We start from the raw sequence: 24,452 nt of genomic DNA on the forward strand, positions 1-24,452 counted from the left end.
CAATCACCTCATTACATTCAAAAAGAAATCCTTATTTTTTGAAAATTGGATAACATATTGTTTGTTTCTCAGTTAATGAACAATCAAGGTTTTTTCCTTACATATTTAATTTTTAAATACATTTGCTGTCCCAATTCAGCCTAGAGAGTACAGTATTTGATGCTATTCCCAATGGTTTTACGAGAATACTATCTACAGCTCCCTGTGAGCAGTCCAATCCACACATTTATAATCTATTTCTCAATGGTGTAAACATTAGAGATAGAAAATGTAATAATAAATGGTTAAGACAGATGATACAAAAAACTGTTACTCCAAGGTGTAAAAGTTATTGGAATGGTTTATTTGATTATGTTAATTTGGATAAGATTTGGCCTGCCCTTAATAAATATGTACTAAATAACAAAATTAAGGAAGTCTCATTTAAAATATTACATTTAATTTACCCCACAAACACACTTTTACAACGATTCAAAGTAGTTGTCCCAGATGTATGTGTTTTTTGTGGTGTTATGTCTGAATCTGTTTGTCATTTATTTTACGAGTGTTTTTACTCAAGATTTTTCTGGATTGAGGTTGAGCGTTTGTGTTGTGAGGTATGGTCCTGTCATGTTTCTTTAAGTATGAAAGATATTTTACTTTTATTTGAAAGAGAGGATATATGTGACCCATATGTTTTTATATTGAATTTGTTAATAGTCATGGGGAAAAAAATTGCGGATGATACAACACTGGTGGGCCTCATCACCAAGGGCGATGAGACTCACTACAGAGAAGAAGTAGACCTGCTGGCCAGATGGTGCAAAGACAACAACCTCCTGCTGAATGTCAACAAGACCAAGGAGATTGTTGTCAACTTCCAAAGGGTCCAAAAACAACTGCCACCACTGACCATCGACGGCGATGCTGTGGAGAGAGTGAGCAGCACCAAGTTCCTTGGAGTGCACATCAGCGACGACCTCTCTTGGACCACCAACACTACATCATTGGCGAAGAAGGCCCATCAGCGTCTCTACTTCCTGCGCAAACTAAAGAAGGCAAGTGCTACACCCTCCATCATGACAACATTCTACAGAGGAACCATAGAGAGTGTCGTGTCCAACTGCATCACAGTGTGGGGAGGAAGCTGCACGGAGAAAAACAGGAAGACACTCCAGCGTGTTGTGAACACAGCGAAGAAGATCATTGGAGTACCACTCCCCTCCCTGCAGGACATTTACACCACACGCCTCACCCGGAAAGCACTGATGATCATCAAAGACACAAGCCACCCTGCACACAAACTGTTCAGCCTCCTGCCCTCTGGAAAGAGGTACAGGCGCCTCCGTTCCCGTACCACCAGGCTGGCGAGCAGCACAATGCACCAAGCGATCAAGATGCTGAACACTCAACCCACTCTCCCTCCACTGTCAGCCTCTAGCCAGCAAGGCCACTGACAACCCCCCCCCCCATCCCCCACCGCCATATCTGCGACTGAACATTCCACCTGCACTACTATACTTATGACTGAACTTTCAACCTGCACTAACTCAAAACATGCGCACACACACACACACACACACACACACACACACACACACACACACACACACACACACACACACACACACACACAAGCACACTGCACTTTCTGCACTAAACCCAAACATAAACACACTGACACACACACACACACAGACACACGAACACACACACAGACGCACACCGCACCTTCTACCTGCACTAAACACATACACACACACACACACACACACACACACACACACACACACACACACACACACACACACACACACACACACACACACACACACACACACACACACACACACACACACACACACTGCTGCTGGTGTACTTGACAGACCTTTTTAATATATATACTTTTTTTTTTTTCTTCAAAATGCTACTATTACCATGTCAGAACGCTATAAAGGACTTTTTTAGGAAAAGCACAAAAGCACAACAATACCTCTTAATGTATGTCCTCTACAAGTCTTTTGTTGTCCAGTCTTGCACTAAATGTCTGTATGAGCACTGTCTATGTCCATACTGTCTTAAGTCCATGTATAGGCCTAAGTACTGTCTATGTCTATACTGTCTATGTCCTTACCTAGATAAGTCTATGTCTGTATGGGAAAGCAAGAAATGTAATTTCAAATTCTTTGTATGACCAGTGCATGTAAAGAAATTGACAATAAAACCTACTTGACTTGACTTGACTTGACTTGAAAATACCATATTCACAAATGTAAATGGGGAGGAAGAAACCCATCCTTTGTTTGTTTCAAGAAAGAACTGAAATTTTATTTTAAATCCCTTGAAGGACTGAACAGCAGAAAAGCTGAAAGAACTATTGCCTTAATGGCTATTTATGGCTTTTTCCCCTCTATTTATTAATATGTGCACGATACCCCGCTTTTTCAATGTTTGTATATAATCTTTTCTTACAATTAAAAAAAAAACAAAAAAACCTTACACTGCACACAACAAAATTGCATTTATGCCTTTATTTATGTGCAAGGGGGCAGCCCTCAGTGGCGCCCCATGGGGAGCAGTGCGATGGGACGGTACCATGCTCAGGATACCTCAGTCATGGAGGAGAAGGGGGGAGAGCAGCACTGGTTGATTACTCCCCCCACCAACCTGGCGGGTCGGGAGTCGAACCGGCAACCTCTGGGATGCAAGTCTGACGCCCTAACCGCTCACCCATGACTGCCCTTACATGACATAGTGAAGTTGAACAATATAAGGACGTTAGCATCTGGCAATTTTGACAAGTTTATATTGCTGACAAAAACATTTCATTTCATTTTCACAAATACAACGTCTCTGGGTTTCCAATATAAAATAAATAGGTCTTTTGAAGTTTAGTAAATAATGTAATTATCATGTAATAATAACCTTTATTTTGAAACACTTTGGTCTTGAAAATGACACCTTTCTTGAAGTTAGATTTTCCTAGATTTTCAGTATGTTAGTAAGGACACCTGGATGCATTGAAATCAGTTGAAAAACCTTTTGTATCAATTTTTGGGGGGTTTGGTGTATTAAGGCCATAGATGTACTCGTCTATTTGTGTTGTGTCTTTTGTTGTAGCGGGGAGCCCGTTGCTCTTTTACCTCCTGGTCTTTCCTTCTGAAGACCTGCAGGTCAGGTAATGCCGGTTGAAGTTTCCCCTCACTGACCAGCAAGGGCGTCCTGATGTTGCGGCCCATCAGCAGCTGAGCAGGGGCGAGCCGTGCGCCAACAGAGTGGACCTGTAGGCCATGAGTGCCTTGTGGGGATCTTCCCCCTTCTTCAGAAGTGATTTCACCGTCATCACTGGCCTCTCAGCCTCTCCGCTGGTTTAAGGGTAGCGGGAACTGATGGTTGTGTGTGTGAAGTAGTTTCTGGCGAAGGCTACAAACTCCGCTGCAGAGTACTGGGGGGCGTTGTCCGTGAGGGGTTCTGGGATTCCGGGACGGACAAATATCGCCTTCAGCTTGCCTGTCACGTGAGCTGTGGTGGTGGAGAAGAGTTTTGCCACTTCAATGTAACGTAGTAGTCTATGCACAGAATATATTGCCTTGTCCCACTGGAAGAGATCCACTGCCACAAGAGATCCACTGCCGCTGTCATGGTCTCTCTGGCACCTGACTTGTCAGCAGTGGCTCTGGTGCATTGTGTGCCTCCTGTGCACACGTTGCACAGTTTTCCACCTTCTCCTTGATCTCTTTGGACAGACCTGGCCCCCACACTGACTGCTGTGCTCTGGCCACACACTTTGCCATACCTTGGTGACCCTCATGGATCTTGTTCAGCATTTACTCCTGCAGTGTGGCTGGTATGATGATTCTTTGGCCTTTCATCAGCAGTCCATCTGCCACCAGCAGGTCTTGTTGATTCTGCCAGTACAGCTGCAGTTGTGGCAGAGTTCTCTTCAGGGGCTAACCTGTTTGAACCATGCTTTTCAATCTTTTACACACATCATTATTTTCTTGTGTTGCTCTGATCTGCACTAACCTCTGCTCTGATGCTGGCAGGTGCTCCATGATGACTTTGATGGAGACGCTCACCTCCTCTTCCAGCTGCTTGTCATCTAGTGTAGGCAGCGTTGGATTGGTGCCCTGCATGTCATTCTCTGACTCTTCTACACTATCCCTACATGATTCAATTTCAGGTCTGAAATGCTTTCGTTCAGTGGGGCTATAATGCTGTGTTGGCCTTTTCGGAGGCAATACAAGGCCAGACTAGAAAGAGGTGCTGTTGTTAACCCATAACCAGAGAGACAGGATCTTAATATCTGCCATAACTGCAGCGGCAGCTTTCTGCCGGGAGGTGGCACTCCATTGCTGGGAAAACCAGAGCCGGCTCTGGGGAAAACCACAAAGATGTAAACCAAACACACGCTTCCTATCCCCAGGAAATTTAAACCCAGGTTTTTCATGTAGGCTAGAATATTTTTCATTCCATATTTAACACCACCTACCATCGAAAGTAAAGAGTAAGTGGATTTGTAAACAATTGTTCCAAACATGATGATAAGATGAGAAAGCAAATTATCCGTTCTGTGCATGGCTTTGACATTTTATGCATTCCCTCACACACAAAACAATCACCCCCGCCGCACCGAAGCACAAACACAAACGCACATGTGTATATTGCTGACAAGAAGTGGCAAGTGTGTCCATCCATCAGTACCATTCTAGAGTCATCAGAGATGTTCGTGCGCACGGCGGTCTGCTTCCTTTGCAACGTAGTTTGCTAAACATAATGCTCTGAACCAATCAGCTTCAAGATCCAACCACATCTCTCGTTTAAGGAAAAAAAACGCTGTTCGTCTTGTACACACACAGTGGTCGCCTCAGCTCGAAGCGAAGTGATTAGCAACTAACAACCAACAATTTTGTAACATCTTCACCCCTGTAGGTTTCCACCTGACTTTTTAGCACAGGTCTTTGTCCTCACCGGCCGCCCTCTTCGTGGTGTTTTTGAACATTTTGAGGATGTCGGTGGCAGGGTTTAAGAAGCAGTTTCATAAAGCGAGCCAGGTAAGGAGACGCCCCGTTATATCTCTCTTGGTGTCTGTTGAACGTTTTGGTATGTACTGTGATTTGTTGGCGACATCTCAAACTGAGAATCTCAGCTGCGTGTTTACCTCGCCAAACCCATCCATCTCAGCCCCTCAAGCCCGATACCGTTGCTTTGCATGGCTCACTCCAGCGGTTGCCTGAGGAATGCCGCATGTGAAATTAGCCGACAGATAATCACTTGTATCGATGAAACGTTAGAATTTGAAATAATATATTTATTTTGAGTTCAGTTGCACTTCGCATGATTGGCGTGATATCTTGTTTAAGTCCAAGATTTTCAAGTGGAACGCCTATCGGCAGAGTTATCGATGCCTTCAGAGAATGCGCAGATTGCTAACGATAACTGGCTTTGACGTTATTTATCATTGAATTAGCCAGATAGCTATTGTTAGCGTTATGCTAATCCAATTTATACATTTACAAGTAACGTAGAATAGATATTAAGGATTTCAGAGTAGGGTGATGTAGTATGGCTAGCCACAAGTAACAATGGAAACATCAGCTGGTGGCCCTGTTGGTAACAAGTGCACGATACAATTAGCCAAGGAAATAGCGAGTGTTTTGTGCAACAACTTGGTAAAAAGGAAGCAGTGAGCCTATGATAGATGTTATTCAAGTACTACATTGAAATAGTGGACTGAATGATCCATCTTGCTTGATCTTGACAACGAACTGTAAAAAATGTTACAGTTACCCACACTGGTTCATTTAAAGAATAACAATGTAGTCAACATGTGTTAACACTATTACTATTAGTTACAAACGGCATCTTGTGAATAGTCTCGTAATTGATGACCACATGTAAACAAATAGATAATCGTGCATTTGGTTTTTACTTTGTGTTTGATTTTGCCTACTGTGCAAATTTGACCTTTTCCAACTATAGCTATTAAAGGGTTTACACATATTACACTCAAAGATACATTAAGTTATGTGCCATTTAAATAGGTGCATTTGATCACTTTACCATTGCTCTTTTTCAACCGAATTAGGTCAGGTTTGCCTCTCTAGCAATCTAAATGAATGCCTCAGTGCTTGAACACAGAGTCCAAACTGCTCTGTAAAAGAATGTTATAAGATGTAGGGAGCCTGTCTGGACAAGCTACAGCAATTGGAAACGTGCCCAACATGTCATCATGTGAACTCAATGGCATTTAACTACACTATAATTTGTCTGCTTGCTTGGAGGATATGGCATGCAGTGTTAAGTAGTTGCTGCCAGAAATGTCAGATATGTCAAGTCATATGAAGTAATATAACATTGGGCCCAGTTATGATAATATTATAGAATGTGCTTAAATGAGAATTCCGGGCCAATTTCAACATGCAGAGATGCTCACACTCGACTTGTAAGTACTGTACCCGCAGACTTTAAAAAAAAATAAAAAAATCAGCACCCCTTTCAAGATCCTGGCCAGCTAATGGGGCATGGGTTTGTGTACATACTGTTTTACCAGTTTAACAGAAATATCCTTCCAAAAGTCATGCAACGTCAGCAGACACCTTACTACACAGCACTAACTTTTGGGATGCTATTTGGACTATGTGTCAAACAATATGTAAACAAACCCATGTCCTAATAAGCTGGCCAGGTCAAGATCTCGGAAAGGGCTGAACAAAAAACAGAAGATCTCGGAAAGGGCTGAACAAAAAAAAAGAAGATGTATCTTCGAGGACTGACTGAAGTCAAGGGTAAAGTAAGCAATACTACTGCGTGTTGAAATTGGCTGGTATCCTTCCAAGCCTCCCATTCTAAGATTTGGACTCTAAACAATCTTAACTCTCTCCTCGTCCCAAATTCCGCAAAACGGGTGTGCAGTCTTCAGTGGTATATTTTCTCATGAACTGACTTGACATTTTGAGTCGGTCAACACTATGTGAGTGTTAATGTCTCATTGTTCAGGGTTCGGGCATTTGAATTGGCTCTATTGTTTCAGAAATGCCACCATGTTGTCAGGATGTAGGCTGAGCAGGTTGGTTTGTTTTGGTGTGTTCTGATAACATAAGCTTACACACTTCAGTGCTGTGCAACTGCTGGCTGAACTTTTCATAGTAAACAATACCAAAACTTTACCACCACAAGTTTAATGAGGTGTTTGCAAAGTGTTAAATATTAGCATTTTAGGTATCTATTAATACAATTTTGTGTAATCTGTAGCGTGACTAAGTTATGACTCATAGGATGTCAGTTAGAGGGAAAGGGCATGTTTCTGCGCTTAGCCTACTGCCCATATGTCAATTCTGACCCACAATCAGATCCAGCAGGAGGAAGAATTCCATCAAATGTTTATCATCACCATGCACAAACTCTCATTTTGCACTGCTGTTATGCATATTGTTTTCCATTGTTTTTGCACGTGGGACAGGGAGTGACTCCGGCACGGTCACAGCTGAACAAACACCAAGAGCTGGTAGCCTGTGGTGGTGGTGGTGGTGGTGGTGGTGGAAGTGGTCTCTTATAGGAAGCCTAGATAGATTGAGCGTGAGCTTGGCCCTGCCGTGGCCAAACGGTAGGGCACTCGTCTACCAAGCGGCTAACCCGGGTTCAATTCCTGGCCCGGGTCCTTTACAGGCCCTTCCCCGTCTTTCTCTCCCAATTCGCTTCCTGTCACCACCTTCACTGTCCTATCATAAATGTAGTCAAAAAGACCAACAACAAAAAAGATAGAGTGCTGATGCCATGTGCGTGGCTTCGGCTTTGGCTTTGTCACACCTCCTGTGAGCTTCCGCCCACCTACCTGCCACTGCCACATCACCACACACTCACCACTTCAAACAGGATCTCTACTGCATTTATTATGACCATCGACAGGGTACATTTTGCCACACAGTCAAGTCAAGTGTACTTTATTGACATATTATTTATGTGACTGGCTTTACACAAAGTATTTGACATTGTGCTATAACAGTACAGTCACCATCTTGCGATGGGATTTATGTACTGTTCAGGGTGAACTGTATATGGACTAGAAGAGATGCAATATGGATCTTTAATTTTCTACTGACCATCACCACTAGGAACAACGAGCATATATTTATGTGTCTGCCTCTCCTGACACTGTCCGCACAATGCACATGAAATAACCTGGATCTAAGAAATATTCATCAGCCAGTGCATTGTAAGACATATTGGCTTTAATCAGTTGCAGTCATTACTTGTGATGTGCAATAGACTATGGATCTGCATGCTTGCGTTGCATATCAGTATGCACCTATCAGAGAGCACAGATAGTAGCCCAGATTTTGAGTTTCACTTGAGTCTTTTAAGCTATGTTTTTTGTTTGCAGAACAAAGTTCATGCCTTTCAATACCAACAGCATGTTGCATGAGATTGATGTCTTTGTCTTTTAACTATGTGTAGTTAGTAGTTAAGCTTACATTTTGCCTTCGGCGTTTTCACAGGCATATTTTGTTCTGTTAAGTATTCACTTGTGAAGGTACCCCTGGACAAGCATTAGCTTGTCAGTAGAAACCTTTGTCAATGAAGTACCCCACTGACCCACAATAAAGTTAACATGTTTTTACTACGAATGATGAAGAATGTGGGATATCTGTAGCCTGTCTGTGAATGAGAGTTATGTATTTTGGCCCCCCATGCACGCACGCACACACACGCGCGCGCGCATACACACACACACACACACACACACACACACACACACACACACACACACACACACACACACACACACACACACACACACACACACACAAATATCAGTTAAAGAGGAAAGAAACATTTGCTTGGCTTACTTATTTGGCTTAGGAGAGTACATATGGCTGAACCGACGTTAGCCACCTACACCAACATTGTGAACGACTTGCTCATGTCTGTGGTGCCTTTGCAATGCCAACTTGTTGTTAGGGTCTGTGTGACTGCCTGTGGTGTGCTCAGTCTTGTCAGAGGTTATGGATGTCTCTGTTCTGGGAGGAGGAGGACACCCTCTGCCTGGCCTCTGCTCTGCTCTGCTCTGTTCTGAGGTGTAGTGTGGTGGTTAGGGCTGGGTATCGCAGCCATGTTCCTGTATCGATTCTATTTCGATTCTTAGGGATTTGAATCGATTCAATTAGATTCGATTCAATTCATTCCAAATCGATTCAATCCGTTCCCTTCTTGGTGCCAGGATATCCCCAAAAAGATGCTGGTGCCTATTTTTATATAAATATGTCAAAGGGCTGTGGCTTGAGTGTTAACAGATTGCTAATTTGTAATAAGTAGGCCTAGGCCTAATTGACTAATACCTACTGGGTATTTTCCATAGACCTAAATTAAACAAAAAGAACAAAAAGAAAAAGAAAAAGAACCAAAAAAATCGATTTTGTGCCCTGTGAATCGATTATGTGAATTTCGATTCGATCGATTATGGATTAACTCGATTATTTTACACAGCCCTAGTGGTGGTGTAGAGCACCATGGGAATGCGGCTCTGGGAAGGATCACATGAGGAATTTAGGCTCCATCCCAAAATGGTCTCTTCTAATCACTCACTACATAGTAGTGCACTATGAAGGCTACAAAACCACACAACTTGTGCACAGTATGGAACAGTATGTTTTTAGCATTTTCGGTAATGAACAAGTTAGCATTTTCAGTCGACACTGTAGTCACTCCCACAAAAGAGTTGGCTCATGCTACCTATTTTATCGGTCAAACAAAAACCGAAGAGTGTTTGTCTTATACTTTGGTTCATTCTCTTCCTCCTGAGGATTTGTTTGTTGCACCCTGCTGAAATGAATTGTTGTGCAACTCTTAAAACTACAGTTGATGTTCTTTGTGGTGTGCACACATCTACTGCATGCAACCTTTGAGCTGAATAGTCTAGTAGCAATTTTGTTTACCAACTTACAGAAACTAGTAGAGTTCAAGACTCTGGTTTGATAAAGAGAGAAAGTAGTGCAGCAATAGACTGCTCGGTCTTTCCTTTGAAAATGTTTTCTTTTAACGAGAGTTTCAGGGATCGGGAAAGTGGTGATATGAAATATGGATGGTAGTATGTAAAGGATAAAGTGTTTATAAGTGGTGATCTTCGCAGCTCTTTTTAGCGGCTGTTTCTGAGCTTTATTGCCACCCTCCAGTCATCCTGACACATGTTAACAAACAGTATTTGTGAGCAGCAGTGTACACTGACAGGTCTGAAGAACACACCGGTGTTTTCTCTATTTCTTTTCAATATATTTTATGGGCTTTTTGGGCTTTATTTGGATTACACATTGAAGATGGAGACGGGAAACTTATGGAAGAGAGAGATGGGGCAGGGTTGGGCCTTGACTTGCCAGGTCTCCATGGGCATGCAAGCCCATAAGTGGAGGGCCTAGCACTCATAATGTCCCACATAGTTTGCTGTCCTGATCATGTGTGCCAGTTCTTCAAATAGCCTATGTCTAGTATCTGACGACAGTGTGAGAGTCGTACAAGATGTGTGAACAGGCCGTGCACAATGCTCTTCCCTCACCCTTGTCTGCAGGTCTAACTGTGCGCTTTCATGCCTCATGTCTGTTTACATTTTGCAACACAATGCTAAAGGGGACCCCAGCCCCAGGCTGGGAGTTACCCACTATGCTCCTTGATGTTTCTACTCACTCCGGAGAAAACTCATTGATGTTGTCCCTGTCTTTTGTTTGAAAGCGACTGGCTGGCTGAAAACAGAGCATCCTGGACTTGAAATAGGGTCATTTCACGTGAAATCAGACACTTTGGAACTCGACCGACGCGGATTTCAATCATACTTGCTGTGCCTGTTTAGTAGCAAGGTAGCACCCCAGAACTGCATTTGTGTGAATCTGACACCAATATTAAGGGAGAAACAGACTAGCGAAGGTTTACATATGAGGGTAGGACACTATAGCCTCGCGACGCCATCCTCTGTACTCCACCCAAAGATTTTGGCTCCGCACATCTTCTGGCAAAAGCCTCGAGCTCGGTTCTCTCAGTGTTTCGCCAATCAGCAAACAGTTGAGAGTGGTGACATAGAACTCACCCGCGAGCTCCGTTACTGATTGGTTAAGGTAACTATATTCACGCTTTCGTTTTGTTATTTGTATGCTTTTGCGACGCTATAACGTAACATGCATGCTAATAAAGCACAATATGGGTTTTTTATTTGAGTTTGGAACTTCAATTAATTTAAATGATAGAGTAACATCAGACCATCTCCCATCGTCCACGGAGACGGATTCCTCGTGGCTTTTGCCAGACTGATTGACGTAGTCAACAGTCGGCTATTTGCCCAGGCTAAGGACACTATGCATTCAGCCTTGATTATATCAGTCAGTGTAAGTCACAAAAATATGTCTGTGGTGTTATTTGAAAGCTCTTTTCTGGCTCTACAAATTACACAACAGCATGGAACACAATAACTCTCAGAATATGAATGATCATAAATTGAAATATAAAAAATTGAATATCAAAAAAACATATATCTTAAAATGGCCAGTTCCTTGTCTAAACATAGCCTGCAATGTCATGAACAACACCTGAAATGCTGGTGTTTGGTTCTTTATTCATTTCAGAGACAATGGGACTCAAAAATATGGCATCATACAAATCACCTAGTAATAATATGGTGATACCATAGTAATATCACATGACAGCATGTCTATCGGAATATGTGAAGGATAGAGATGGTCCATGAGGATGCAGGAAGTTCAGTTTCACCTCTCCAGTGCTCGGCATACATTCCTCAACACATGCTTGCCACTAGTTGCCATCATATACAGCTACAACATACCCTTTGATGCTTGAACATAAAAAAAATCCTTTACTGAGCTTATTCTTTAAACCCTGCCTTCTCTGAATGCTTAAAATGGTCTATCTTCCACTGTGTCCATTGACAATGGGCAGAAGCCGTGTAGTTTTTGAGTACCTGGAATAGGGACCGACGAGGGTGCAGGGCCCACCGGGAAAATGCCCGTTATGCCAGATGGCCAGTCCAGCCCTGTCCCTGACACTACTCTATTACTACTTCATTACAACTCATTTCAACCTTTATGTCCCATTATCTCTGAAATGAATAAAGAACCAAACACCCCATTTTCAGGTGTTGTTTATGACCTTACAGGCTATGTTTAGACAAGAAACCAGCCATTTTAAAATATACATTTTTTTGATATTCATTTTTCAATTTTTCAATGTATCATAATTCATATTCTGAAGGTTGTTGTATTCCATGCTGTCTGAGTAATTTGTAGAGCCAGAAAAGAGCTTTCAAACAATACCTCAGACATCCTTTTGTGACTTTCACTGACTGATATAATCAAGGCTGAATGCATAGAGTCCTACCCTCATATGTAAACCTTTGCTAGTCTGTTTCTCCCTTAATATTGGTGTCAGATTCACAAAAATGCAGTTCTGGGGTACTACCTTGTTACTAAACAGGCACAGCAAGTATGATTGAAATCCGTGTCGGTCGGGTCCCAAAGTGTCTGATTTCGCGTGAAATGACCCAATAGTGATGTTTTCTTTTTTAATCCACATGGTAGCAGAGACATTTGATGAATATTTGCCTACCTGGCCTAATTATTGCATGTTTGTCACTGGTGTGCTAGGCATATGGCTGTCTTTGAATGGTAGTAGATGGAATTATGGCAAAACGACTCATTTTTTAGAGAGTATTCACATGAGTTTCTGACTTTCCAGCTGTTGTTTTAACACCACCCATGTTCATCAACATAGCAAGCCTATGTCTGCTCTTGTTTTGATGTGACATGGCCAAGAGATGTCTGTTTTTAATCAAGATTCCGTGACTGTGCAGACAACTTGGAACCACTGAGTTCCTCATTATCAGAACACCTGAAAGATTTTACACTACCATTCAAAAGTTTGGGGTCACCTTCATTTTCCCAGTTATTTTTTTGCAATTCAAGTCGCAGACATCTTTTAAATAGCTGGAAATGGAATAATGGAATGTACTGAACAGCCACAGGTGAGAAAAGGTTTGATTACCCATAAAATTGATTAAACTGGACAGAAGAGTGAAATCTAACCAAGCTTTTTCACCCCTTTTATTACATAGAAATATGTGTTTTAGTCCATTTTCTACAGACATTTCTTTGGATTATTAGAGAATGCATGGAACTATTGGAAAGCTCAGTGTCTGCCCTGTGGTAGGTGTGGTAGGTGTATGACGTTTGTTGAGTTGCCACCTCGTCCACAAATTCAAGTCAAAGTAGCTGCAAGATTTTCTAGCCATCAGAATGAACCTATTATGAATGCACAACCCATTGTCTCAGCCATATTTTAGTGTGCAAGCCAGTGCCATAAATCGTTGGAAAGTGTAGATTCTCCTCTTTCAAATGGTATATCATCCGGCATTGTATGGATTGACAGGAGCAGACATCAACTTTTGCATGCATGGGGCTCATAGAGCTCATGGGCAATTCTGGACTTCATCTCGACCCGGGAATGAATCTGTAGAACCGCAACTGGCTATTATTAATGCCAAAGGTGTCACTTTGATTAGTACACCAGATTAGACACTACCTTAGTAAAGGTACACTTTGATTAAAAAGTTAGTGATACATTTTGGTCTATTCTATGCATTGTCTAAATCCATTCAACAGTTACTTTTTCTAATATCAAATTGAAAAGGAATAAGCTAAACTGTCAAAAAGAAGTATAGAGTTCTTCAGCGTTGACGTCAACTTGTATGCGGCGTTTGGACTTCCGGTTCCATGGCGATTTTTTTACATTGCAAAACGCCATAGAGATTCAGGTTTGGCAAAAATATAAGTTGCACGGCAACAACGAACATTAGCGTGTCCCCGCATCCCTTTCTCATTAGTGGAACGGATCGTATCATCATGTTGGTGTATTCACATGTTAAATCATGACGATTTTAATTCAATATTGCTAACCCCTTTCTGATCATTAAAACTTCCGAACTACATGCTTTCCTTTGGTTGCCATGGGTACAACCCTCCGCACGTACATGACGTTAGATACAGGCGCCGCTTCTGTAGTCGCCAAAAGTTTCCGGGTTTAGCATATGGACGCAACATCGTATTTATGTCGAAGTTTGACACAAAATGATCAACCATGTCATACCTACAGCCTATTTTTAACACCCTCGACAGTTTGCGGGGGTTCGCTAAGCGCGTGCTTGCACTCGGAGCTTATTTGAAACTGGCCCCTATTCATTCCCAATGGAGGCCGGAAGCCGATACGAACCAGGAAGTCCTTAAATGCTAACATGAAAGACTACAATCTACTACATGCTTCCGCGTTACTGAAGAACTCTATTGTGGGAGGAAAGTGTGGTGACCCCAAACTTTTGACCGGTAGTGTATGTTTGATCTCTGTGGCACGTTCTGGATGAATAGAAAGTCAATAGAATTGGCCTAAAATCAGTGCACTTGTGCATTCTCCTGGGACTGTCTCCTGTGGTGTGCGATGAAGGCTTAACGTTGGCACAGAGAGGAGAGCTAGCTTGTGTGTGTAAAGAGGGTCAATATGCATGCCATGGAGGCAGCAGGGCCACATTGCCTGGGCTCTTCACCGACTCATTACGTATTGATTGTGCCAGATCAATGCTATGCAATCTTTTCACAAGGTCCTCACTCTTAACAGCGCAAACTGTCTTTATTGGCTTCTTAACGGAGTGTTCTCACACACTCTTCTTGCAGACACGATGCCCCATCATCAGTCTTTCTCTCTTGGTCTCTCCTCTCTCTCTCTCTCTCTCTCTCTCTCTCTCTCTCTCTCTCTCTCTCTCTCCCCCCCCTCTCCCTCTCCCTCAGCCAGACTCTGGTATTTTGGTATGTTGTTTATTTGCCAGAGTAATGCATGGAATGATAACTGTTTTGCTTCGTTGCTGCAAAGGGTTGTTTTAAGAAGGTGCAAGATGGACATATTCTATCTCATGTAAAGCATGTTTTCAGTTTGCATTAATGCAGTTGAAAAAACAAAGGGACTAGGCCAAGACTAGGTAATACATCATCGGTCGGCAGAGCATTGACAAGTCTGAACTTTTACTGCACTGCTGTTTTTGAAAACAGCACCGTGTCCCTGCTGATGAAGTGACAAATTGAACCTGAAGCCATCGATTAGCTTTGCCTTGCAGAATGCGCAGAAGAAATGCCATGGCTCTGTCAAAGACCCCAGTGCATTTCCAATCTATCAGAGACATTCACTTTGCTGTGTTGAGTGGGATTGGGCCGGGTGAAGGGAGGGAACAGAGGAATAGAGGAGATGAGATGAGAGGAGAGGAGAGGAGAGGGAAGGGAAGGGAAGCAGGAGATGAGATGAGAGGGTAGGACAATAGACAGAGGACAGGACAGGAGATGAGAGGGAGGGGAAGGGGTGGTAGGAAGGGAGAGAGGAGAGGAGAGGAGAGAAGAGGAGGAGGAGGAGGTGGAGATGAGAAGAGTGCAGTAGAGAGAGAGAAGTGGTTGTTGTTAGTTATCCCATCCCTGCGCCCAGCCCATCCCAGCCCTGCTGAGGCCCGTCCCTGTGAAAACAGGCCAGTGCAGATGGGAGCCGCTGGTGGCAGGATGTTCCCTGCAGCTGCTGTGTGGTGCTGAGCGGGAGTGGAGCGGGAGGGTCTCTCAGGAAGCTGGTCTGAAATGTGTGCTCCATTTGTTGGGCCGGTGGAAGTTGGCAGGTTGGTGGGATGGGACAAGTCCTGGGCTCTTGGGAGCCAGCTGCTCAGACTTCCCTGTCCCAGGCAGAGACAGCAGCAGAGAAAGGGGCCTGGAGTGGAGGATCGCTTGAGGCAATTCGGGGGCGCCTCTTCATCCAAAAAAAGTTGTTTGCACTGACAAGAAGCAGCATTTTTACTCTCAATTTATTTGTTTTCTTTTGCTTGGTTTATTTACTTTAACTGCCCTTGGGCCTCTAAACTGTCCTCAGATGACACATGACCGATGTTATTTGCAAAAACATGGTTGTGTTGTAAAGCGGATGTTTCGTTTAAGCATCTAAATTGTTCTTTGCTATTTGGCTCTCAGTTTAATTTCTTGGATCTGCGTGCGTCTGCCTTTGTCCGCTCTGTCTGTCTGCAGCGACCCCCTTCACGTCATATCATTTGACATTCCAGGGGCTGCTGTTGTCTCCAGTGAGGTTGGAGACACCCAGAGCATCCAGTTTGTTTTGATCTGATGCTCCTCTGATTGCATGTGTTTTCATTCCAGAGTCAGTCGGGGGACCCTCAAGACATGACCTGTTGCTATCTTGGCTCGTTTTGTAATCCTGTATGGCGTTTGTACAGTGAGCAGCACCATAAGGCCATGAGACTACTCAGCGCTCAGGCTCTCTCTCGCACGACGTCCGGTCCAGATTTCCTCAGCCTTTTCCTCCGTCTGGACGTTCTGTCTTTGTGCTGCAAACCGTAGCCTGCACGACACAACACATTTCCTCAAATCAAGACATTCTCTCTCAATGCACAGGGTATTATTGACTTTCCTGTAGTTGTTACATGGGTGGTTGTGTGTGTGTGTGTGTGGGGGGGGGGGGTGTGGGTGTGCGCGCGCGCGTGTGTATATGAGGGGTTGGAATTTGTTGACTGTACTCTGTAGGACTGTGTGGAGCACGTAAACACACGAGCACTCAGCCATCACCACACTCCTGTGGTCACACTCAGGTTTTGTCTGCTGACTTCATGTATATTTTGAACAGTCTTACAAATTCATGTTACATACAGTAGGCTACTGTATGTTCTCACGGGAATGTGTGGTTAGCCATAACAGTGTGAGCAGACCGAATGCGGTAAAAGCGTTGGAAAGAAACAAAAGTGGCTCTGGCGTCGAAGGCGTCAAAAGTGTCTTGGGATGAGATGTTGAACTTCAGCAAAAAAGTATGTAATGAGCGATGAGATGGTTCAGCAGTAGCAGGCGGCAGCCAATGGAATGTCTACATTGTTTCGCTGCTTTTTCGACTCTGGTCTTTTCTGTCCAGGAGGGATTCTGCAGCTTATAAATGCTTTTACCGCCGGTGGTCTGTTCCTGCAATAACAAGTAGCTTGCTAGGTGGACAGCCAGATTTACACGATTGCTTAAGAGTATGTACAAAGTTGTGGTATTTGAACCAATTGTCACTTTTTCTAATTAGTGAAACCGTAATATGCTAAGTCCGTAAATCAGATTTGTGTTAAAAAGTCAAATAAGTTTGCACAAACACTTATATGAAATGTATGGATTATAAGTGCATGTAGACGTAACATTTGAGAACAATCGTGGCATTAGTAAGCAATTGGCAGGGTTAGTCCACATGGCATCACTGTTGAAATCTTGGCCTAAGGCTTTGCACAGTTTAACCAATAATCAGGTTATGTCAGTAAGTGAAACCACAACAGTGGCCTATTTATATACCACTCCTTTCTCTCACCACCAAGGCTACAAAATCTCTGAGGGGCTTTAATTTTGCTGCTGCAACCCACACTATTTTCTTTCTTAAAGATACTTTTTCGTTCATTTAATTTAGGACATGGTGGGATAGGGGGGTGCACTAACTCTCTGTCCCGTCAGTGCACTGATGTTAATTGTTTTAAACGGTTTGTTTGTGTGAATAGTGCAGCAAACTGTAAAACTGAGCTCTGGCCTCTGACTCATCACTTCAAGGTCCTTTGAGGGAATTACAGTCATTTTGCTGAATTAAAGGGAGTAGAGTAAAAGTGGCCTATTTGACTCCAAGCATCGGTTACAAAGGCAAGCTCTCGGTGTTGAGTGAGGGCTGTAAGTGTTGGTATGGTATGCACACTATTCATCCCAAGAAGTATTATTGTACGCTTATTCAAACCAGCGTTTTATTATGTTGACATTCACCATTTTGTAATACTCTCCAAATCTTCTGTGAACTGGATAACAGCTGAGCAGTGAACAAAATAAGCCGCTTGAAACATTAGGCCTCCTTGCATGAGGTGACTTGAGTACTGAACCTGCACCTGTAGCAATAAGCCAACATCACGACACATTCATTCATACACCAGAGGCTTGTTAAGTACTGAAAAAGGAAAAAAAGGTGTGTTTGGTCAGGGGGAATGAATGCGTGTCTCTCTTTATTGCATCTCTGTAGCGATTGCATTGTGTCAATCCTCTGGAGAGGAAAGGGTTGCTGCCGTTCCCTGCGCTACAAAGTGCCTCTTTCATAACTCGCCATGCAGGCGTCTCCAGTAGCACATTGTTCACCGCATCCAGGAAGCTCCTAGGAGGAAAGAACACGCAGTCTGATTGTCTCAGTCGTAACTCAGCCCTCAGCCATCTGTAGCATTGTTATAAAGGGGAGGCCTTGGCTCTGGCTTTGCGAAACTACTCAACTAGTGGCTTTTGTATGCTGCTAGAGAGTTGGCCAGGAGGAGTAGGCTCCCCTAATAGCACACCATTACTGGCAGCCATTCGCATATCAGGCTAGTAATAGCCTCTTGAGGGGAGGAAAGGGTAGGCTAGTAGCTAGCAAATGATGGGTTTCAGTCAGTGTCCATCTGTGGAGTGCCTTGCCGTTTCTCCATCTGGCTGTAACAGCTGTAAATGAGGTCCCTGCCCTTTCCCCTTCCCCTCGGCCAGCTTGCCTCCAGGCAGAAGTGGCCAGAGATTGCGGAGCGTGCAGCTGTGGTGCTCTGGAGGTGACGTCCCTTTGCCTTGTTACCAGGGCCCTAAATTCACTTTTTTTCATCATCAGACAAAATGTCTAGTAGATGTTAATCTCACTAGCCATACACATACTCACTAATACGTCAAAGTGGCTAGTAAGTTGTTCTTTTCTACCAGCCAAACTGAAATTTCACCTGCATTTGGCCGGTTGGCTGGTGTTAATTTAGAGCCCTGCTTGTTACTGAGACCCCCCCCACCCCTCGGCTGAGATTGTATCTTATATGTGAAGATACGGGCTAGGGGCGGTTTAGGAGGTCAATGCATTCTATTTGCTCCTGACTGAAACCACTTGTGATGAAGATAGTTGGCTTTTTTGTGGGAACAGCAAGTGTTTTTGGAAAGCCGGCACATTTTGGAAGCCTGCTGCTGCCAGGCTCTTTCTTGTGTCCCGTGTCCCCCACCCCCACCCCCCCCTGGATCTCATGGTGTATCTCCATATTGGGATCTCTGTCTCTATGGTTGCTTTTCTGTCTCTGGTAGCTTTCTCTCCCCTTCTCTCTCAACCTGTGTCACACTCTCCCCTTCTCTCTCTCTCTCTCTCTCTCTCTCTCTCTCTCTCTCTCTCTCTCTCTCTCTCTCTCTCTCTCTTTCCTGTACATCAGTCCTTCTCCTCCTCCACCTCATTTCTCACTCTATTGTGGGCTAAATTTATTCTGACCTAGTTGGTCGGTTTTGCGTTCAGTGCCAACCACCAGTGCTTGAAAGCAGATACTTCTGGGATGGAAGAGGGCTGCAGGCCTCTGTTAGCCACAGGCAAACTTTGATGAGTTTCTGCACTGCTCACATATAGTGTGTGATGTGTCTATCTTCCAATAGTTTATGTTGTGTGACTGTCAGTCAGGTTAGAACTGATGGCCATCGTTTTCTGAATGCGAACTGCCCTCAGTAAATGCCAGTAAATATGTTTATTGTAATGCCGGTGATTCAGTGCAGAAGTGATGACGGCAGCGTGATGGCAGGGATCTCTCCCCCACTGAAATGTGTCATGGGTGCCGGCCACCGGTATGTTGAACGGCTCTCCTGCTGGGTCATTTCACGTGAAATCAGACACTTTGGGACCCGACCGACACGGATTTCAATCGTACTTGGTGTGCCTTTTCAGTAGCAAGGTAGCACCCCAGAACTGCATTGGTTTGAATCTGACACTAATATTAAGGGAGAAACAGACTAGGAAAGGTTCACATGTGAGGGTAGGACACTATACATTCAGCCTTGAATATATCAGTCAGTGTTAGTCACAAAAAGATGCCTGTGGTGTTGTTTGAAAGCTCTTTTCTGGCTCTACATATTACACAATCACCTTGGAATACAACTACTCTCAGAATATGAATTATGATAAATTGAAAAATTAAAAATTGAATATCTAAAAAACTCATATTTTAAAATGGCCAGTTCCTTGTCCAAACGTAGCAGGCAATGTCATGAGCAGCACCTAAAATGCTGGTGTTCGGGTTGTTATTCATTTCAGAGATAATTTGACTCACATATATGGCGTCATACAGACCACTTACTAATAATATGGTAATACCATAGTAGCATCACATGACAAAACAAAAACAAAACAAAAATGGTCAGTGTCCATGGTCCCAGGTTTCAGAAACTAAGGCAGATGTCCATTTATACACACCAAATGATGATATGTGAATGTTTGAACATTCCTTCTCTGTGTACCTGTGCCATCTTCCCTTTACCGTACTTTAAAGAGATAATCAATGGCTACACTCTCATTTTGTACTCTACCAGTGCATTTGAAGCAGCAGCTGTGTCTTTTGTAGATAATGTATAAGTATGTCCCGTTGCAGTTACAGGTTCCACTACCAGAAGCACATCCTGATGATCCATGACAAGTCTATCTGGTCTGAAGGGAAAAGTGAAGGATGGAGATGGCCCATGAGGATGCAGGAAGTTCAGTTTCACCTCTCCAGTGCTCGGCATACATTCCTCAGCACATGCTAGCCACCAGTTTGCCATCATATACAGCTACAACATACCCTTTGATGCTTGAAAATGTAACACATTCCTTTACTGATCTCACTCTTTCAACTCTGCCTTCTCTGAATGCTGAAAATGGCCTAACTTCCACTGTGTCCATTGACAATGGGCAGAAGCTGTGTAGTTTTTGAGTACCTGAATAGTTCTTGCAGATTCAAACCTTTTCAACAGGTTCTCAGCTTCATGATGGTACATCTCTGTTGTGGCAAACTGGCAATGGATGTTCTTGACATTATCCTGACTGACTCCCTTGAACCAGGAACGTTTTTAAATCTATAGTTTTGTAATTCAAGATGCTATTCAATCATTTCACTGGAACAACCAGTGCAGGCCACAATCCATCCATATGTATGCTACTACCAAGATCAGTTGAAACTGGGAAAAAAATCTGTTTTGTTGTTATTTCAGACTGCAACATTCATGATACAATTGCTGTACATCTGTTTCAGAAGCTCCTAATTCAGTTCCTCAGTGACACTTCATCAATGACAGAACGTCCAAAGAAGATCCTATATTTTTTCTGATGGCTGTGCTGCACAATATAGGAACCTCAAAAACACAACAAATTTGTGCCACCACGAGGCAGATTTTCACATACCTGCAGAGTGGCACTTTTTTGCCACATCACATGGCAAAGGTCGAATGGCGAGCAAGTCTGCAACGTCCTATTGACAATTAAATTGTAACGCCATACCAACTGTTTGAATTTGTCAAGGATAATGTCAAGAGCATCCATTGCCAGTTTGCCACAACAGAGATGTACCATCATGAAGCTGAGAACCTGTTGAAAAGGTTTGAATCTGCAAGAACTATTCCAGGTACTCAAAAACTACACAGCTTCTGCCCATTGTCAATGCCACAGTGGAAGTTAGGCCATTTTCAGCATTCAGAGAAGGCAGAGTTGAAAGAGTGAGCTCAGTAAAGGAATGTGTTACATTTTCAAGCATCAAAGGGTATGTTGTAGCTGTATATGATGGCAACTGGTGGCTAGCATGTGCTGAGGAATGTATGCCGGGCACTGGAGAGGTGAAACTGAACTTCCTGCATCCTCATGGGCCATCTCCATCCTTCACTTTTCCCTTCAGACCAGATAGACTTGTCATGGATCATCAGGATGTGCTTCTGGTAGTGGAACCTGTAACTGCAACGGGACATACTTATACATTATCTACAAAAGACACAGCTGCTGCTTCAAATGCACTGGTAGAGTACAAAATGAGAGTGTAGCCATTGATTATCTCTTTAAAGTACGGTAAAGGGAAGATGGCACAGGTACACAGAGAAGGAATGTTCAAACATTCACATATCATCATTTGGTGTGTATAAATGGACATCTGCCTTAGTTTCTGAAACCTGGGACCATGGACACTGACCAATTTTTGTTTTGTTTTTGTTTTGTCATGTGATGCTACTATGGTATTACCATATTATTAGTAAGTGGTCTGTATGACGCCATATATGTGAGTCAAATTATCTCTGAAATGAATAACAACCCGAACACCAGCATTTTAGGTGCTGCTCATGACATTGCCGGCTACGTTTGGACAAGGAACTGGCCATTTTAAAATATGAGTTTTTTAGATATTCAATTTTTAATTTTTCAATTTATCATAATTCATATTCTGAGAGTAGTTGTATTCCAAGGTGATTGTGTAATATGTAGAGCCAGAAAAGAGCTTTCAAACAACACCACAGGCATCTTTTTGTGACTAACACTGACTGATATATTCAAGGCTGAATGTATAGTGTCCTACCCTCACATGTGAACCTTTCCTAGTCTGTTTCTCCCTTAATATTAGTGTCAGATTCAAACCAATGCAGTTCTGGGGTGCTACCTTGCTACTGAAAAGGCACACCAAGTATGATTGAAATCCGTGTCGGTCGGGTCCCAAAGTGTCTGATTTCACGTGAAATGACCCTGCTGTTCAGAGCGTGGAGTGGGCTGCCGCATATCTTGTCCTTGGCTAGATCTATGGAAGCAGGGACTTTATGAAAGATGATCATTTCAAAGGAAGTGGACATTGTGAATAATATGAAAGCAGCATATGAAAGCAGCTTTTTTCAACGTGTGAAGACCTCCGTTCCAGTTTCTTGCTAGCCTATACCAGTGTTTGTTGCCTCCAGCACTCTTGAGTTCAGGCAGCCACCTTGACAACACATTTCTACCACCTTGAATAGGTCCCCTGAAAAATTTTAAGTTGGCTTAACAACAAATGTACAAGCTTCTTTATTTTTTAGGGGGTTCATATGATATTCCATATGAGACGCAACATGGCTTTTACAATCACGTCTGCGATCCAATCCACCTTGACTAACACATCAGTTCTGCGGGAAGCACAGTGCACTATGTTGTAAAGCCATTTGTTCCACAAATTCCATTGACAAAATGCAGTAAAGTGCTTATGGGTTCCCTATCTCAACTCTTGTAATCCTCACTTCCCATTCTGAACAGTGTTTGACTGTAGCTATCAATCCTATCTTGTTTCTGGCATTCAGGTTAGAGCAAGTTGCACAAGGACACTGATGGGTCAAAGACGAAACAGGGTTTTCAGGACTCCAAAAAATAAAACTGTTCCGTGACACTGTTCTTCAACTTTTTTGGGTACGTTGGAGTGTAGAGTGATTAAGTTTATTATTTTCTGTTCAGAAAATAGTAAGGAACATGCATTTTACTCCATTTTCACCCACAAAATGTCATTCAGTGTAATACGGTGTTAAACAGTTGATAATGCAAAAAACATATAGATGACGTTAAAAAACTGAAATAAGCTACATACCATAGTAAAGGCCTATATTTAAGGTCTTCATCAAACCTAAAATTTCTAGTAAAAGGCATTTGCAAATAGTTTTTGCAGTGTTTGTAGTCTTTCACCGAGTGCATTTCACCCATTTGGCTTTAAGAAGCTTTTCCACTGAAGAGAAAATCAGTTTAAAATGCACAATTATTCATTTGTTGTATGCCCCCGCATTTGTTGTGCTAAACAAATACGTTTTGTAAGAATTTGACTTTATTTTCACATAAAAATGTGCATTTCACTGAATGACCACAACTATTACACTGAATGATGCCTTGGCAAAAAAGCCTATATAAACAGCTACTTTTCATTGCTATCATATTGTTACCATCATACTACAGTAGTCAACGTCCTTATTGAGTGACAACAGAAATAGATGTTGTCAAATAATTGCTATTTTACTTAATATTGGGGCATTAAAATGTGTTTTGAAGAACTTCCAAGATCACAAGCTTAGAGGTAGGCTACTACTTAGGCCTAAAACAATAAAAAAGAAAATTTTGTCTGTTAACCTGCATATTTCGGGGGTTGTGACTTAGGGTGTTCTGATAATTCATGTACAACTTCCAAAATCCCAGAATCTAGCCAGTAATATGGATGCTACATGGCAATAACAAGGTTATAATGGAAATAACAATAAAAGTCATAATTTCAAGTAGTATCATCATATTATTGTATCTTAGAGTAATATTGCAACTTATATTGCCGTTTTGATTCTTAATATACAACCATGAACTGATTACACTGAATGAAATGGCCCTTACACTGCATGTCACTGAATGACATCTCTTACACTGAAGGACGACCAAATACTTTTCACCTTATTTTCACCTTTTTACAAGCACACAGTTAGTCACCTACATGAGACAATGACTTTGACCCACAATGTTTACTATGTCTATTTAGAAAATATGCTTGTTTGGATGAATATCTGAGTATAAAAGTGTTTTTTGACATTTCACTGAATGACATCTGTTTTTGTGGACGCTGTTACCACAAGATAAAAATA

The 24,452-nt window shown here is 42.7% G+C and overlaps 1 protein-coding gene across 2 annotated transcripts in view; it reads left to right on the plus strand.

Moving 5' to 3' along the window:
• The window catches only part of sh3gl3a (SH3-domain GRB2-like 3a), a 55,309-nt gene that overhangs the window by 10,098 nt on the left and 20,759 nt on the right, over positions 1-24,452 (plus strand). Inside the window, exon 1 of one of the 2 annotated variants that reach the window (XM_063188150.1) lies at positions 4,781-5,033. The exons of the other annotated variant lie outside the window; for it this stretch is intronic. Coding sequence (XP_063044220.1) covers positions 4,989-5,033 — 45 coding nt within the window. The 5' untranslated portion in view covers positions 4,781-4,988. Of the gene's footprint in view, positions 1-4,780; positions 5,034-24,452 lie in introns of those variants that run through there. 2 annotated transcript variants of the gene reach the window in all.

The sequence above is a fragment of the Engraulis encrasicolus genome, chromosome 22 (genome assembly GCF_034702125.1).
Source record: "Engraulis encrasicolus isolate BLACKSEA-1 chromosome 22, IST_EnEncr_1.0, whole genome shotgun sequence".
In the NCBI taxonomy this organism is placed as follows: domain Eukaryota; kingdom Metazoa; phylum Chordata; class Actinopteri; order Clupeiformes; family Engraulidae; genus Engraulis; species Engraulis encrasicolus.